At 40.6% G+C, this 18,378-nt stretch overlaps 1 protein-coding gene across 7 annotated transcripts in view; it reads right to left on the bottom strand.

Moving 5' to 3' along the window:
- Positions 1-18,378, bottom strand: part of SEPTIN6 (septin 6) — a 67,791-nt gene that overhangs the window by 25,129 nt on the left and 24,284 nt on the right. For all 7 annotated transcript variants that reach the window (XM_073641159.1, XM_073641158.1, XM_073641155.1 and 4 more), the window contains 7 exons: positions 8,580-8,775; positions 7,455-7,641; positions 6,410-6,571; positions 6,239-6,335; positions 5,692-5,860; positions 4,665-4,797; positions 1,102-1,292 (listed from right to left, as the gene is read on the bottom strand). In XM_073641159.1, the coding sequence (XP_073497260.1) occupies positions 1,102-1,292; positions 4,665-4,797; positions 5,692-5,860; positions 6,239-6,335; positions 6,410-6,571; positions 7,455-7,641; positions 8,580-8,775 (1,135 nt within the window). The remainder of the gene's footprint in view (positions 1-1,101; positions 1,293-4,664; positions 4,798-5,691; positions 5,861-6,238; positions 6,336-6,409; positions 6,572-7,454; positions 7,642-8,579; positions 8,776-18,378) is intronic.

The raw sequence follows: 18,378 nt of genomic DNA, 5'->3' as shown, positions 1-18,378 counted from the left end.
AGAATTGCACTTTTTTTTTTCACATTTCACCAAACTTGGAATTTTTTTCTCATTTTCCCGTACACGATATGGTAAAGCCAATGATGCCATTCAAAAGTACAACTTGTCCTGCAAAAAATAAGCCCTCACATGGCCAAATTGACCAAAAAAAAAAAAAGTTATGGCTCTTGGAAGAAGGGGGAGCAAAAAACAAAAATGGCCTGGGGGTGAAGGGGTTAAATTTCTTACATAATGTACGAAAGAAATCCGTCAGGTTAGCCATGCTGCCCAAACCACAGACATGACAACAGGAAAAGGCTGCTTCATTGCAGCCATCTATCATTTGTCCTGAAACACTACGACAGATAAAGGGGTGTAAGATCTGTCATCAGGAGCGCAGGGTTACTCCTCGGCCTCCCTTGTTTTCAGTGCACTTCCGGAGATCTACGGTTCAGACTAGCGGTATGGTCTCCCATGCTGCTGGCAGACACTTGGCCTCTGCACCTCAGGAGTAGCACTGAGACACTGGCGCTGGGCGATACCAGCAATCTGGCCAGTTTCACAGTAGCATTTACAAGCTGCATAGCAAACAGATTGTAAGTGGGTGCTCATTGCCCAGTAAGACCCGCCACTGGCTGATGACCTAAACAATGAGCTATACACTAGAGAATTAACAATCCCCTCTGTTCTTGAGAATGGAGAAGAGGTTTAATAAATAAATTGCAACGTTCCTAGCTTTTACAAACACTTTACAATTTGTAACCAATTATGAACATGGAGATCGTCCCTTTAAAACAAAAAACAAGCTGAGAACATGGCTGGAAGCTGTGCAAAATGCTTTAAAAAAACAGATGTGGAACCTATAAATACTTGTCCACATTTATATACTATACATGAGTAAGTTTACACATCAACTATGTCAGAGGCGAGTTACTCATTTGATAACCCATCATATAGGATATGTGCAATTGTATACAGTAATGCAGGTTACCCTACTGAACCTTCGTCATCACACTGTACAAACTATGCAAATGTCAGATTCCCTTCTGTACTATACACTTTATACCAGTGGTAGCAGAATCGGCCACATCTCCTGGGCTGCACTGTGGGGGCTTTACTTACTTTTTTCTCTCCTTTTCTCGTTTTAGGGTCTGTGATCCTCCTGCTTGTTGTGCCTGCGACTGAAGCAATTCTGTTGCCGTCTTCCGTTTCTTAAATTCATTTACCTCATCTTCCAAACTTTTCTTTTTGTCTTCTAGCTTTTTCTTCTCGTCTTGATGTAGTTTTTTCAGACGGTCAAACTTCTCATGAAGCTTTAACAAAGGCAAATATTACTTAGACAATATTTCTTTGATAATTTACGCTTTTTTGTTTCAATGCGGACATACAAGAGTCATGTGGACCTGACTATTTTATAAAACATTCTAATGTGAATGGGGGCCTTGGGGTAAGTTTCTACAACTTTCTTTTCAGGAGTCCAAAATCGTCTGTTTCTCAAGGAGACGTTTTCAGGAAAAATAGCCTTTTTCTGGTGTTCAGCAAGTCTGAAGCAACTTTTTTAATTTTACATTTTTCTGGTGGTTTCTCATGTATTTTTAACCATTTATCGAGCATTTGAGGCATTTCTTGTACTGGCATTTTACTTTTTTTTTACTTTATTAATTTAACAATAAAGAAAAGACTTCGGACTTTGAAGAATAGAGCTTTTTCAAAGTGGAAGTCGACTAAAGAATTGTTAGGTGAGATTTAACTGTTTGGGGTCTTTGGACCCTGAAGCGGTTAAAAAAACGCTCAAAAGCCTGGTCATATGAACAGCAAGTCATCTTTACATTAAAAAATATGTTTTTTTTTTTAGCATTTTTATTAGTGTTTTTTCAGACTGATTTCATAGCGAACCGACTCCAAACCCACAGGGAAAAAAAAACAGTGTAAACATACCTGTAGAGGGATCGGGCATGTCGAATTTCAATGCCCAATCTTTCTTTCCCTGGTAGATAAGCTGCAAACAAAAGGCGTCAGGCAGCTTACTCTCTCTACTGAAAACACATGCAGAACCAAGCACACGTGCATGAAGGGCGGTAAGGAGATGACGCTCATCTGTCTGGCAGCTAACGTATATGACATCTTTGTTTGGATGCATGAAAGTAATTAAATAAACAATTTTTTTTTCTTCTAATAGAATTTTTAACCTCACCATTATGAGTACCTCTACAATGCAATGGTCAGACTCAAGGTTCAGCAAACCAGTATCTGCTGCCTACCGCTACTACTTTTATATTGGCCTGTATTTACTCAGCCAAATGAGCCACGGGTCCTAGCCCAGATGCATATGATGGGTCAGCATAATTGAGGGGCATCACTAAAAAAAGGCAATAGCATCGCACACATCGCAATAAATCATAGCAGAAGCATAAACCAAATGGAGACGCAGCAATAACTGCTGCTCTAATCTGTTTGCTGAGGTGCAAGAACGATGCAGGAACGGGGTGCTCATTATTCATTGTAGTGCTTAGCAGTCTCCGTCACCACGTGGGCCGCTTACAATAGACCGCCCCGAACGGGAGGAAGATGCCCGGTAGCTGTACATCACTGATACCTGTGCGGTTCATTTCTATTCAGAGGCGAGGAATAGGGTTATATAGTACCTAACATCTAAACACAAGAAGTTTGCCACCCACCGCCCCCAGCAAAAAAAATAAAAAATGTAAGCTCTTATACAGTGGTTTAATTGCCATAAAAAACCCTAAACTACTTAGTATGCTTTGGTGCACCTTGGCGTGGCCAAGAGCTCAGTGCACCCTTGGCGTGGCCAAGAGCTCAGTGCACCCTTGGCGTCGCCAAGAGCTCAGTGCACCCTTGGCGTAGCCAAGAGCTCAGTGCACCCTTGGCGTAGCCAAGAGCTCAGTGCACCCTTGGCGTAGCCAAGAGCTCAGTGCACCGTTACACCTCTCTCAATTTCCACGCTGACCACTTTGTCATATCCCAACAGCGCTCCAGCAGCGGCTCTGTACGGACACTTCAGCCATGCTCACATAATGTCATTGTCAGCTGTCATACAGAGCGGTGGCTGTAGTGTCCATGCAGAGTCGCTGGTTGTCATATCTTTATTACCAGCGCTGAACTCAATCAGCGGCTCTGCACCTTCACACAGACACTATAACCATATTTAAATTAAAATGATGGATATGCATAAATAAGGGGAAGCTGGCTAGCTCCCTACAATGGATCTCACGCATCTCCATTTCATGTAATCAAAACCATGTGATTTTAAATCATTTTAAACTGAACAAGTCAATGTTTTGATACTATTAAGAACAAAAGTTATATCACAACATCATCATCTCCATTTCCCTACTTTATCGATTGAAGTCATTCTTTAGTGGTGCGCACTTTATGTGGAAATCTTGTATGAAATCTGTGTTTTACAGTAAATGCATAGATTGAACACCGGGCGTAACGAGATTTAGTGGTCATATAGAGGTTTACATCCGGTCCAAGCATGTAGGTTCTTACTATATAGACACACTGGTAACATTTTGACACAGAAGCCTGAAAAGGACCAACGTTCATATTGAAGCAGCTGATGTGAAATAGAATCGGACAACTTATAATGGACGAGATTTATACTCGTATGCAGACAAAAAGAGATATATCAAGATGTTATTAAATGATTGAAGCCAAGAGAAGCATGGTGGGAGTTAGGAGTGTCCCTGGATACTGTGGGAATTTAGTCATTCTTTTTATTCACACAATCAAATGCAATCCTAAAAAAAAATAATAATCTTCTTAAAATCCTAATATGCACTAGAAATAAGACAAAAAAAATTAATTTTACACTAGAGATAACCTTATGCTAATGAAGTGTGATTAAATAACCTGCCAGTGATTGGTTTTCTAAATCATAGCTACATCTTAAAATAACCCAAATCGTATCTTACATGTGCTGTGGCATCAGCAGTAGGCCGGTACTAAATCTATTTATTTATGATAAAAGTAAGCAGAATACATTGGTGCTGCAAATTACTATGGTCGTACAACTTACATCAATTGTATAACAATAACCGTTCTAACTAGAAGGATCGCTGCACAGTCAGTCTACAAGATTTTCTGCAAGTTTCTTAAAAAAAAAAAAAATGCTATAGAAATCCTGCAGGAGACACAGATGACCTCTCCTATTTTCAGCCATGGTATTGTTGAGGACAGTACTAGGCTGAGTTTATTGATTTGTGTGTCCTACTGCAGACAGGGAAGAGATCTGCTGCAGCCAGTGTTCTTATAGCTGACACACAGAACAGTGCGTATGGGGAAAAGGGCTAAGGGGGCAGACTAAGGGGGCAGACTAAGGGGGCAGACTAAGGGGGCAGACTAAGGGGGCAGACTAAGGGGGCAGACTAAGGGGGCAGACTAAGGGGGCAGACTAAGGGGGCAGACTAAGGGGGCAGACTAAGGGGGCAGACTAAGGGGGCAGACTTCCTGGAACACACAAAATGTCTTTCATAGTTGTCAGTTTTAACTGGAAAAATAGGTCAAACAGAGGGAGCAAGTGTTGAGATTTCTGCTTGGCGTTCCTTTTCTAGAACTAAATCAGTAATTAGTCTTTATAGTAAAGTATATTATAGTATAAGTAAAGTAATAAAGGATGTAGAAAGTCTAGAATCATAAAAAAATGAAAATAAAATTAGTACCTCTTTTTCGGCTTCCTTTAGTTCCGCCTCCTTCTCTTTTACCCTTTGCACAAACATCTGTCTCATTTCTTCTTCTTTCTTCTGTAGCTCCCCCAGAAATTCGTTCCTTTTTGCTTCATATGTTTCCTGCAAGCTAAATACAGCAGTAAAAGTGTTTTTGGTGCATGCGTCTTGGTAGAACTACATACACTTATCAATATGCATGCGCTTTTTCTACTGAAGAGTTCAAACACTCTGAGGTCTCGTCACTTGGAAATACTCCAATTAATTCCAACAGCTATGGTGTACTTTTATATGTATTCCAATCCAACTATGTGCAGGTCAGTTTATGATTTCTGGTTTTCCAACTTGACTTTGAAAGCAATAATTTGATATTATGCATTTGATTTAAAAGGAATCTGTCATGGGATTCATGCTGCTTGTACCATGGACAGCATGAATCAGACATTGAGGTTAGCACTGCAGCTTTGCAGCGCTGGGGACCTTGGTTTCAATTCCGCCAAGGACAACATCTACAAGGAGTTTGTATGTTCTCCCCATATTTGCATAGGTTTCCTCCGGGTTCTCCGGTTTCCTCCCACATTTCAAAGACCTACTGATAGGAATCTAGATTTTGAGCCCCAAAGGGGACAGTGGAGATCTCTGTAAAGCGCAGCAGAATATGATGGCGCTATATAAGTGAGTAAAATAAATAAAGCAGCCTGTGTCCGATTCGTGCTGCCCTGGGTTCAGCTGCGTGAATCTCAGAGATGAGAGTTTATCTTTAAAATTTTATGGCAAGTTTTCTTTCACTCATACAAGATCCTTTTTTTGGCTGGTCCAAGAGGTCCTAGCCTAGTAGAGAACGACTATATACCTAAATAGTAATGGTTGATATAAGAACTTCTTAAATTCTAAAAGCTTTTAGCTAAAGGATAATAATTTTGCTAATTGTGTTGTACAGCGTAAACAATCAAATTCTGAAAATAAAATAAAAAGTCATATTTGAGACAATTTACAGTCAACCTGTCCCACAATTAACAAATACCTGAACGGTTTGCTGTCAGGGTCAGTGTCCTTGAACCCCATTTCTTCCAGCTTGCACCTTCGGTATAACTCATAATGACGTGTGTGCGTTTGCTCCCGTAGATCTTCCATGTTCACTCGTATAAGCATTTCTCTCAACTTGACAAAATCGCAATGTGTCTCATTCTCAACTAGCCAAAAAGGAAATTGATGTCATTATTAGCGATGAGCGAGTATGCTCGGGTGTTTTCCGAGTATCTTCAGCGTGCTCGGCGGTTACGTTTGAGTGATGCCGTGCGCACGATTTGCAACTGTTTGACAGCTTTGATACATGTGAGGAATGCCTGTTTCTTAGGCATTCCTCACATGTATTAAAGCTGTCAGTTGAAAATCATACGCACGGAGTGACTAAAACATAATGGCCGAGCACACTGAAGATACTCGGCGAGCACCCGAGCATGCTCGCCGAAAGAGTTAACAGTACATACTCGATCATCACTAGTCATTATCTAAAAAAAAAAAAGGGTTTCTAAAACCAGTCAAGGTCATCACCCTGCATTGTAAATTACCTTGTACAGTTCCCCATGGATACTGCCGAACCTTCATCATTTTGTTGCCTATTTTGGCTTCTTCTGTGCTTCCAACAACAGCAAATGGTAAGTGAGCCTGCCAAAGAAATCGGTAAGTGAGCCCGCCACAGCAGTTCTATGGAGCAAGTGTAATATATGACTGATGCTTACATTCATTGTTCCATTTATTTCGGCCACGGTTTCATCATCTGTTGGGAACTGGTAGATCTGCACGCCATTACTAACCAGCTCACTTGTGATTTTAATCTTGAATTTTGTCAGCTCACTCTTTGAAACGGCATCTGACTTTGCAATAACTGGAATAATATTGACCTAAAAAGGAAAAAGAAAAACCTCTGTAAGTCAAAACAAAAGCCATCAGGATCAGACTTGTCTAAATATCATGAATAATTTAACATTATTTATAGGACTAGGTTTCAGCCGAAGCAAGAATATGCACTTGTCGGAAAGTTGAGTCCATGAAGTTTGACAACCACAAAAAAAAATTCCAGGATGTTGTACTGGAAAAATGAAAGAAACTCAGGCAGCACTGGCAATTTTTGCTTCTGCTGAATGTATGTATGGTGAGGTCCAATTTTTCCTTAAGACAAAAAAAAAAATTGGTTCACTAGCAACTGTGAGACATCTGTTATTGGCAACCAGAACATAGATACTATGGTCGACCCACACAGGATTTATTTTTTATAAAAGTAATTAATTCTAAGCGGGATCACACACTGCAATTAAAGGGGTTTTCTAATCTGCTTAAATGTGAGTGCCCAAACCCCTGTCTCCTGGGTTTAGACTGACAGTGTTCAGGCAGCGTATGGTTGAGTCGCTGGCCTGAACTGTGCGCTCTCCAAAGCTAGAAGACGGGCAGCTTTGCCTCTGCGGCATCAGAAGATTACTGGGGCATTGAAGTTGGCTGCATCCAGCAATACAACCAGTTTCAGGGCAGTGCCTGCAAGCTCTATTACAAAGAGCTAGCAAGCCCTGCACTCCTTGCCTAGGAAACCGGCTACCTCTGGTAGACTTCAGCAAAAGCAAATAACCTAGCTAATGAGCAGTAAACTATAAAATTCAAAATTCCTCGTTTGTTGAGAACGGAGGGGATTTTTAATAACGAATAAATCTGTTTTGCCAGCTGCACTATAGATATTAATCCTGTTCCTTACATACTGGTTTATTGTAATGATCAGATAATTGCATTACCAACCTTACTGTCCAGTTTCTTCATTGTGACCAGGTCAATAGATTTCAAAGAGTGTCCGGTAGGCGCAATAAAGTAGAGACAAGCGTGTATACGAGAGTCATGGTAATTATGAAGAACTCTCTTAATCTTGAGTTCTTCTTGTAAATATGCCTCAAACTGGGAGTCAATGAAGTCCACAATGGGCTTGTAACTTTTGAGACAAACAAAAATCATTGTTTAAAGAATCTGTACAAAATATACATACTTATTGAAATCATTTTGTTTTTTTGCACATGATCTTGGAAAATGGCAATTACGGTAAATTATGTGTAATAAACTGCCAAGCAATCCTCAATCAGTATGCTCCAGCGCATCACCATATACATATGTGAAAAAAGCTAAACCTATAGAAACAAAACATCAAATGCAAAAAACACTCAAAAAGGATAAGGCTGAGTGACGTAATCATCTTGTGTGAGACAGTGAGGGGAATCATATGCGAGGGACGGTATGTATCCCCCACGATGCACATAGAGGTTTATTGAACCCGCTGGAGGGCATTGTAATCACAAACACAGATGTGGTTTCAGTGAAAAATAAAAGCAAGTGTGGACTGGGTCAAGCTATTTGACCAAATCAGATTAAGAAAACCTGACATGGGTTTTATTTTTAGAGTGATCTACAGGATGGTAGTGGGTCGGATCACTCCCTCCAGCCCAGGTCTTACAAGTGGCTCATAGCCAAAGTTATCATGTAAACCTGCAGCTAAGGTTTGGGTGTGTCAGTGTTGGGATTTCTAGCAGCAGAGTAGGAAGCTCTGTGTGAAGGCTGAACACAGGCCGGAGAAGGCAACATAACTGATGCACCCACAAGTAACACAGCGGTGCAGTCTCCCACGGCAATGGGGTTGTTTTGTACAGACTGTATTGGAAGACGCTGCGATCTGGAGGCTAAATCTGCCTTTAAGTCTTTATTGTCCAAAAAAACTCAGTTAAAGTTGGACGTTCTTGGGTCACTGCCTGTTAAATCGCACTGTGTGAACACCGCCGCACTACAATTGCTACAGCTTGTCAACAAATGATTGATCACTAGTTATTAGTATAAAACCAGGGTACTGCTTTACATGGCGATCAAACAATGATTGTTTACCTGTCTTCTTTATTAATTTGATCTCCAAAGCCTGCAGAACTGACGATGGTCATTTTCAGCCGAACGTTACTTTCCGTCAGATCATAAGTGCTTGATTTCAGCTGAACCCCAGGCTGTGAATGAGAAATCTGTTCCCCTTCAAACTTTGTGTTAAATAATGTATCCATAAGAGTTGATTTGCCAAGACCCGTCTCACCTATAAGCAAAGCACAAAAATATATTGGAAAATCTTTTATTTACTAAAGTATTAAACATAAAGAAACTCGATAAAGCTAAATCAGAGGCTGCACCTTTATACACACGACATCATTGTAGTCAAGATGACAACCATTATTTGACAAATAAAATAGCTGGGGGGGGGGGGGGTGACATAGCTTTTCCACATTAAACAGATTTCAGGTTTCATTTTCTAATCTGCACAAAAAAAAAAGAAAACAAATCTATGATTTTCTTATATGTAAATGAGCTGAAAAGATCTGTGCCAGAATTATTTCCATATTAAAAAAATGTGGATTTCTTGGGAATCATCCATCAGATTGCAAATATAAAAAGGTATTATTTCATTCACCTCTCCATCACCAGCATGCACATATAGATTGCTTAGGAGGGTTGATCCTACTGATAGATTCCCTTTAAACCTTTTAGACCAGTTAACCTTTCTTTTAAAATGTTTTAAGTTAACTACTGGTCAATGCCTTTTCAATGACCCTAATAAAAGAGGGAAAAAAAACAACATAGGACCAGTGTAGAGCTTGGCAGCCTATCAGTGGCAGCTGTTGGGCTGCAAGTAGTGTTGAGCGAGCATGTTGGATGGGTGCTTACCAAGTATCTTTGGCGTGCTCGTATATTAGGTTAGTGTCCCTACGTCTGCATGATTTACGGCTGTTAGCCTCCACACATGCAGGGATTGCCTGTTTGTTAGAGAATCCTCCCATGTGTTGAGGCTGACTAACAGCCATAAATCATGCAGACGCAGGGACTCGAACATAATATATGAGCACGCCGAAGATACTCAGTAAGCACCAGCGCATGCTCGGTGAACGTGTTAAACGAGCACGCTCGTTCATCATTAGCTGCAACCTTCAAATTCCGTCAGAAAAGTTTCATCTGATGGAACGGCAAAGACTCCAGCCCATGAGCGGCCGCTGATTAAGTCACATGAGAAGCAGCAGCCAATGTCATGAGATCACTGGACACAGAGCGAAAGAGCGGCGCCGGTTCAGGTGGCAAGCATGGTTTGTTTTTTTTTTCTATTTGGGACATTGAAAAAGGGGTTGTGTATTAGTGGGCACCCTTTTTAAATAACATCAGTGAAGCAAAGACTTGGACTACTCATCAGTAAATGTCATTATTAGCCAGGATGAATAGTGTTGTGTGCACACTGACATGTTGCTAACACACAAAACCAGTCACACAATTACATCAGTATTACAAAAATAAGGGATGGAAAGAACTCATTTCCTCTCACCAGTAAAGACGGATTTTACAACATATGTAAAACAGGTTAACGGCAGCAGAAGAGTCTGGAAAGCCAAACTACCAAAATAACAAAACTATATTTAGCCATCTCCGTTCCCTTAAGAATATCACCAGCTCACAAAATGGAACACATACAGCAAATGGAGAAGAGCCATGCGGAGGTTTTGCAAATCTTAAGACATAAAATGTCTTGTAGCTGGAAAAATTAAATATATTGCCAAAAAACAGAAATGTGTTCCATAAGGGGTCATTAATTCACACTTTAGGTCAGAGTAAATATACAGTCCTGCTCATAGTTATTGGCACCCATGAAGTTTAAGTACATAATGTGGAATATCTCCTGAAAAAATGAATCAAGTGACACAGTTTTTTGTATAGAGCCCTCGTGTTAAATACAAAAGAGCAAATGATAAACAATCTAAAACAAAAAACAATGGGAGGGAAAAACAGAAAAACCTAAAGCTTGCTGTCACACTGGTATTGGCACCCTTTACATTAATTTAGTATGGAAACCCATTTCTACTCGCCTGCGGTAAAACACAAAAGAGATTCACCTGTGATTAATTGTCGGTGCCCATGTGACATGAATTAGCCAATGAATGATGACTTCAGTGTTTTAAAAAGCCACATGGTAGGCCCTGTTCCTTTGTCACAATGGTGAAGACAAATGAGCTGTCTGAGGACATCAGAACTGCTCTTCTTAGCAAACACAAGACTTCCAAAGATCTCCAAAGACCGTGGTATCCTAGTTTCAACAGTGTGCAAGGTTATTAAGAGGTTTGTCAAGCATGGAACAGTCAAGAACATCCCTGGACGTGGGGGAAAGAGGAAAATTGACAAAAGACATCTTCGAAGGTTGGTGCAAATGGTGGAAAACACCACGTCAAACATCCAAAGACCTGAAGGCCAACCTGGAACAGTCTGAGGTCATGGTTTCAATAAGTACCATACACCGCACACTAAACCAAGCAGAGCTTTATGGGCAAAGGCCAAGGAAGAAACCATTGCTGAAGAAAAGACCTAAAAAGGAATGACGGATCTTTACCAAAAACTACCTTGACAAACCACAATCCTTCTGGGAAAATATTCTGTGGACAGATGAAACAAAAATAGAGCTTTTTGACAAAGCAAAGCAACAGTCTGTTTACAGATGGCGCAATGAAGCTTATAAGGAAAAGAACAACTTACCAACAATTAAGTGTCTGGTAATGGAGGCCTTGACCGTATCACAGGTATCATGAAATCCGAGAATTATGAAGAGATTTTAGAGCGATATGTCCTACCCAGTGAAGATCATGGGCCTTCCAGCAAGACAATGACCCAAAGCACACATCCAAAAGTACACAGGAACGGTTGAAAAAGAAAAAAATGGACTGTTTTAAAATAACCAGCAACGAGTCCTGACCTGAATCCCACTGAAAATCTTTGGGGTGAGCTGAAATCTGCCATTGGGAAAAAGAACCCTGCAAACATTCAAGAGCTTGAACAAACTGCAGAGGAAGAGTGGGAGAAAATTCCAGCTGAGAAGTACAAGAAGCTTATAGATGGCTAAAAGGAAAGTTTGGAGGCTGTCATCTATGCCAAAGGGTGTGCAACCAAGTATTAATTAGAGGTGCCTTTATTGCTGCACATGCTGGTTATTCTGTTTCTACTTTAAAATTGCAACATGGAAGTTGAAAAACAATTGTTTTATTATTGTATTATTTTGGACCACTAATTAAAAAGTTCTGAGGATAAAACTTTGGTACATTTACATTTATTTCTGAAGATATTGTACAGTCTATAAAAAAAATGAAGGTGTGCCAATAATGGTGAGCAGCACTGTAAAGCTTAGAGAGACGATACAAATCTGTACAATGGATCCTAAAACGGCTCAATAGACCCAGTGACTTATAACAGGGTCCAGTAGAGCAATTTGTCAGCTAGAACCCACACACTTCCACCGTTTCCCTGTTGGAAAGCTAAAACAAAATATCTAGTAAAAGAAATATTTAGTGGTGTCATAGTAATAGAGTACAGTCATGTATATTCTATGATTTAATTTACCTGAACAAATATTTTAGCATTAGAGCATAATTCCATTAGTCTGGCACCTGGCTGTCTGACAGTACAACAGTCTGCAACTAATTCATTTTCTAAGAAATAATGCAAAAAAAAAAAGTAGAAGTCGGCAAGTCCATATGCAGAATACTAGTAGGATAATATTTTTTTTTTTGCCATGTCCATCTACCGGTAATTCTCTAGAATGTTAGACTATAAGACTAGGAAAGCTGATCTGTCATACACATCACGGGGCCATGTTATTTTATGCGTACACTGAACATAGTGGTACTATACATTGGCAACGTGTTGAACAAAGCTTCTCTGATCCTGGAACAAAGCAAGAGATTGTTGACAGATTGTCCACAGATTCTGCATAAAACAACACAATCTATCTATCCAGAGAGATGGACATTATACAAGGAGGAAGAACCCAGATAACCCAACGCTCACCATGTCTCCTCGCCAAAGCCAAATATAGGTTTTCCACGAATTGATCTTTATCACCTATCCACAGGATATATAGGGGTTTGATGCTCCCACCGTTCAGAAATATGGAGATCCCATGTCCCCGGTTCCTCCTCACAACCAAACCATAAGAGAGGAGAAGTATGATTAGCGAGCATGCGATCCCCTGTTCTTGTGACTAGTGGCTGTTCCAGAGCCGAGGGATCAGATCCTCAACACCTATATTGTGGCTAAGTGCTAACCGTGGATTTTGGGGAATCCCCTTTAAATATTTGGAGCCATGTGCAGAATCTTTCACCCACCAATTTCATATGTCTAGTGTAAATGTTTAAAGGGGTTGACCAGGATTAACATATTGATCACCTATACATTGAATAGGTCATAACTATGAGATCGTTGGGAGTCTGATAAACTCCCAATGGCTTTAGTGGCCACTGTCCTGTTCAAGAGAAAAGGCCCAATTTTCTAACCTCTCGTAAGAAAAACCTCCCATCCCATATCGTTTTTAAAATATGGAATTAAAAACTGAATCCCATAAACAAAGGGGTAATTTTACATTGGGATCATGGGATGCTCTCTTTTTAATACACCCTAAAACTTTATTTGCTTTTGTAGCTCCTGCTTTACATTGAGTACTGCAGCTACTCATATCTAGAAAACCCAAATCCCCCTCCTGTTCTTTTATCCCTTGTTTCATTCCATGTAATGTATATGCAACAATACAATTCCTGCGGCCCAGGTGAATTACATATAATTCAACTGCCATGTTTTTGACCATGTAGCCAGTTTATCCAGATTAAAAAAATATACAGATCCTTGTGGTCCCCACTGTTGACTTTAGCCCATTTAGAGAATGCACCATTTATAGTGACTCCTTGTCTCCTGACCCCAAACCAGTCCTTGACACAGCTTCTCAAGTAAGCCCACACAAAACACGCGTCAGGGCTGCGGAGATGCACACTGGGACACTAAGCTATATTGGTAAGCATTGTATGTTACATGCACTGCTGTTTTCATACCTTTCTCTATAACTTAAGGAATTACTGCTTTTGGAGTACATATTTTTTATGGGCACTATGCATTAGAGTATGATCCTATTGTAATTGAGGCTCTGTGTGTGCACTTTGTACAACCCTCTCGGGCATGTGTGTGTATACATACATACATACATACACCGCTATATGAAAAAGTTTGGGCACCCCTATTAATCTTAAGGTTTTATAAAAATTGGTGTTTTTGCAACAGCTATTTCAGTTTGATATATGTAATAACTGTTGGACACAGTAATGTTTCTGCCTTGAAATGAGGTTTATTGTACTAACAGAAAATGTGCAATCTGCATTCAAACAAAATTTGACAGGTGCATAAGTATGGGCACCCTTGTCATTTTCTTGTTTAAAATACTCCTACCTACTTTTTACTGACTTACTAAAGCACTTTTTTTTGGTTTTGTAACCTCATTGAGCTTTGAACTTCATAGCCAGGTGTATGCAATCATGAGAAAAGCTACTTAAAGTGGCCACTTGCAAGTTGTTCTCCTGTTTGAATCTCCTCTGAAGAGTGGCATCATGGGCTCCTCAAAACAACTGTCAAATGATCTGAAAACAAAGATTATGCTACATAGTTGTTCAGGGGAAGGATACAAAAAGCTGTCTCAGCAATTTAACCTGTCAGTTTCCACTGTGAGGAACATAGTAAGGAAATGGAAGAACACAGGGACAGTTCTTGTTAAGGCCAGAAGTGGCAGGCCAAGAAAAACATCAGAAAGGCAGAGAAGAAGAATGGTGAGATCAGTCAAGGACAATCCTCAGACCACCTCCAGAGAGCTGCAGCATCAACTTGCTGCAGATGGTGTCACTGTGCATTGGTCAACTATACAACGCACTTTGCACAAGGAGAAGCTGTATGGGGAGTGATGCGAAAGAAGCCGTTTCTGCAAGCACGCCACAAACAGAGTCGGCTGAGGTATGGAAAAGCACATTTGGAGAAGCCAATTTCTTTTTGGAAGAAGGTCCTGTGGACTGATGAAACCAAGATTGAGTTGTTTGGTCATACAAAAAGGCGTTATGCATGGCGGCAAAAAAACACAGCATTCCAAGAAAAACACTTGCTACCCACAGTAAAATCTGGTGGAGGTTCCATCATGCTTTGGGGCTGTGTGGCCAATGCTGGCACCGGGAATCTTGTTAAAGTTGAGGGACGCATGGATTCCACTCAGTATCAGCAGATTCTTGACAATAATGTTCAAGAATCAGTGACAAAGTTGAAGTTAAGCAGGGGATGGATCTTTCAGCAAGACAATGATCCAAAACACCGCTCCAAATCTACTCAGGCATTCATGCAGAGGAACAATTACAATGTTCTGGAATGGCCATCCCAGTCCCCAGACCTGAATATCATTGAACATCTGTGGGATCATTTGAAGAGGGCTGTCCATGCTCGGCGACCATCAAACTTTACTGAACTGGAAATGTTTTGTAAAGAGGAATGGTCAAAAATACCTTCATCCAGGATCCAGGAACTCATTAAAAGCTACAGGAAGCGACTAGAGGCTGTTATTTTTGCAAAAGGAGGATCTACTAAATATTAATGTCACTTTTCTGGTGAGGTGCCCATACTTATGCACCTGTCAAATTTTGTTTGAATGCAGATTGCACATTTTCTGTTAGTACAATAAACCTCATTTCAAGGCAGAAACATTACTGCGTCCAACAGTTATTACATATATCAAACTGAAATAGCTGTTGCAAAAACACCAATTTTTTTAAAACATTAAGCTTAAGATTAATAGGGGTGCCCAAACTTTTACATATTATATATATATATATATATATATATATATATTTATTTATTATTTTTTTTTTACTTTTGCCCCCTTGTGTGGTTCTTTGTTTTGTGTCTTCACCACTGATCGATTTGTACGCGTTTACTTAATTTTTGTATAATTTTACTGTATTTATTAATATAAAAAATATCAAATTTTATTACATATGTATATTTTCTCATTTTTTGCTTACATTACTTGAGGTCCATATACACCTTATATTTCTAGGTTCTATGTACAGTACAGACCAAAAGTTTGGACACACCTTCTCATTTAAAGATTTTTCTGTATTTTCATGTATATGAAAATTGTACATTCACACTGAAGGCATCAAAACTATGAATTAACACATGTGGAATTATATACTTAACAAAAAAGTGTGAAACAACTGAAAATATGTCTTATATTCTAGGTTCTTCAAAGTAGCCACCTTTTGCTTTGATGACTGCTTTGCACACTCTTGGCATTCTCTTGATGAGCTTCAAGAGGTAGTCACTGGAAATGGTCTTCCAACAATCTTGAAGGAGTTCCCAGAGATGCTCAGCACTTGTTGGCCCTTTTGCCTTCACTCTGCGGTCCAGCTCACCCCAAACCATCTCGATTGGGTTCAGGTCTGGTGACTATGGGGGCCAGGTCATCTGGCGTAGCACCCCATCACTCTCCTTCTTGGTCAAATAGCCCTTACACAGCCTGGAGGTGTGTTTGGGGTCATTGTCCTGTTGAAAAATAAACGATGGTCCAACTAAAACGCAAACCGGATGGAATAGCATGCTGCTGCAAGATGCTGTGGTAGCCATGCTGGTTCAGTATGCCTTCAATTTTGAATAAATCCCCAACAGTGTCACCAGCAAAGCACCCCCACACCATCACACCTCCTCCTCCATGCTTCACAGTGGGAACCAGGCATGTACAGTCCATTCGTTCACCTTTTCTGCGTCGCACAAAGACACGGTGGTTGGAACCAAAGATCTCAAATTTGGACTCATCAGACCAAAGCACCGATTTCCACTGGTCTAATGTCCATTCCTTGTGTTCTTTAGCCCAAACAAGTCTCTTCTGCTTGTTGCCTGTCCTTAGCAGTGGTTTCCTAGCAGCTATTTTACCATGAAGGCCTGCTGCACAAAGTCTCCTCTTAACAGTTGTTGAAGAGATGTGTCTGCTGCTAGAACTCTGTGTGGCATTGACCTGGTCTCTAATCTGAGCTGCTGGTAACCTGCGATTTCTGAGGCTGGTGACTCGGATAAACTTATCCTCAGAAGCAGAGGTGACTCTTGGTCTTCCTTTCCTGGGGCGGTCCTCATGTGAGCCAGTTTCTTTGTAGCGCTTGATGGTTTTTGCAACTGCACTTGGGGACACTTTCAAAGTTTGCCCAATTGTTCACACTGACTGACCTTCATTTCTTAAAGTAATGATGGCCACTCGTTTTTCTTTACTTAGAATTTGTATTATGGCAAGAAAAAAGCAGCTAACAGTCTATTCAGTAGGACTATCCGCTGTGTATCCACCAGACTTCAGCACAACACAACTGATGGTCCCAACCCCATTTATAAGGCAAGAAATCCCACTTATTAAACCTGACAGGGAACACCTGTGAAGTGAAAACCATTTCCGGTGACTACCTCTTGAAGCTCATCAAGAGAATGCCAAGAGTGTGCAAAGCAGTCATCAAAGCAAAAGGTGGCTACTTTAAAGAACCTAGAATATAAGACATATTTTCAGTTGTTTCACACTTTTTTGTTAAGTATATAATTCCACATGTGTTAATTCATAGTTTTGATGCCTTCAGTGTGAATGTACAATTTTCATAGTGATGAAAAGACAGAAAAATCTTTAAATGAGAAGGTGTGTCCAAACTTTTGGTCTGTACTGTATATGTAGTGTCTCCCAGCCTCTGCTTCTCAAGCTTCAGTACAAGAATTTCTAACAATTTTTTTTCTGTGGCTGAAATTAGATGACTCACATTACCCTACAAAACAATCTATAAAAAGGGTACAGAGCCACAGTGCAGCCAACGTTTGAAGGGAAGACCACGGCTAAAAGAGGTTGCAAATAAATACCTAGGGGCAGACTTATTGAGATTGGCATTGTGCCCACCAGTCCTAATGAAGGGACTCGCTGGAGTACAGTACACCTAGGCACATGTTACCTGACTTATACCACTGTCAGAAATGCACGTTAGTCGAGGATTGGAGTACATTTTTGAATTAATGCCACTAAAATGGTGTAACTTACCATGAACGTGATGGGTGGGTATAGACATGACCAGTCCATGCTATGCCAACACTGGTGTAGCTAGTCAGGACTGGCGAGTAAACACCAAATGTCACAATATTTTTGCAGAACCTCTTAGTTGTGCCAAAATATTGAGACTTCTTAATGGGTGTCCTTGCTGCGGCGTCTGTCCCTCCTCTCTGATCCCAATCCTCCTGCTTTGATTGATGTAGACGCGTCATTCACATTCAGAGCTGAGATATCGTGCCTGCGCAGTAGCCCGACAGGACCGCGCAGGTGCACTCTGCTCTGCCCTACTGTGAGCACAGCATAAAACAGAGCGGCGCAAGCGCATAGCTTTGATCGATGTGAATGACGCCGATGATGTCACTATGCGCTTGCGCAGTTCTTCGGGTTATTTTTTGGGGTATACAGGGGGAGTTGCGAGCTGATAGGCATGTTTGTGGGATGCAGCACAGGAGCAGTTAAAGGTGGTGCCATTTGTTCATAGGCTCAAATACTGGTGACAGGTTCCCTTTAAAGTATTTTACGCCAGAATTCTGGGGTAAACAGTAAACACCTTAATGAATCACCCCCATAGTTTGTAGGCAATATCTTACTGTTACCACAAACTCGTGCGCTCACTCACACAGATGGGCTCGGCTTTCAGACATGTGGCTGCTGCACGTTACAACCCTGTCCTAAAACTCTAACGTTATCTAGAACAGTTTCAAAAGTTTCTACGCATCTCTGACACAAACTAATGTCATTACTGCA

This window comes from Phyllobates terribilis, unplaced genomic scaffold (assembly GCF_046119375.1).
Source record: "Phyllobates terribilis strain yellow unplaced genomic scaffold, ASM4611937v1 Scaffold_7__3_contigs__length_470593459, whole genome shotgun sequence".
NCBI classification, from domain to species: domain Eukaryota; kingdom Metazoa; phylum Chordata; class Amphibia; order Anura; family Dendrobatidae; genus Phyllobates; species Phyllobates terribilis.
This window is presented reverse-complemented; position numbering and strand designations above follow the sequence as displayed.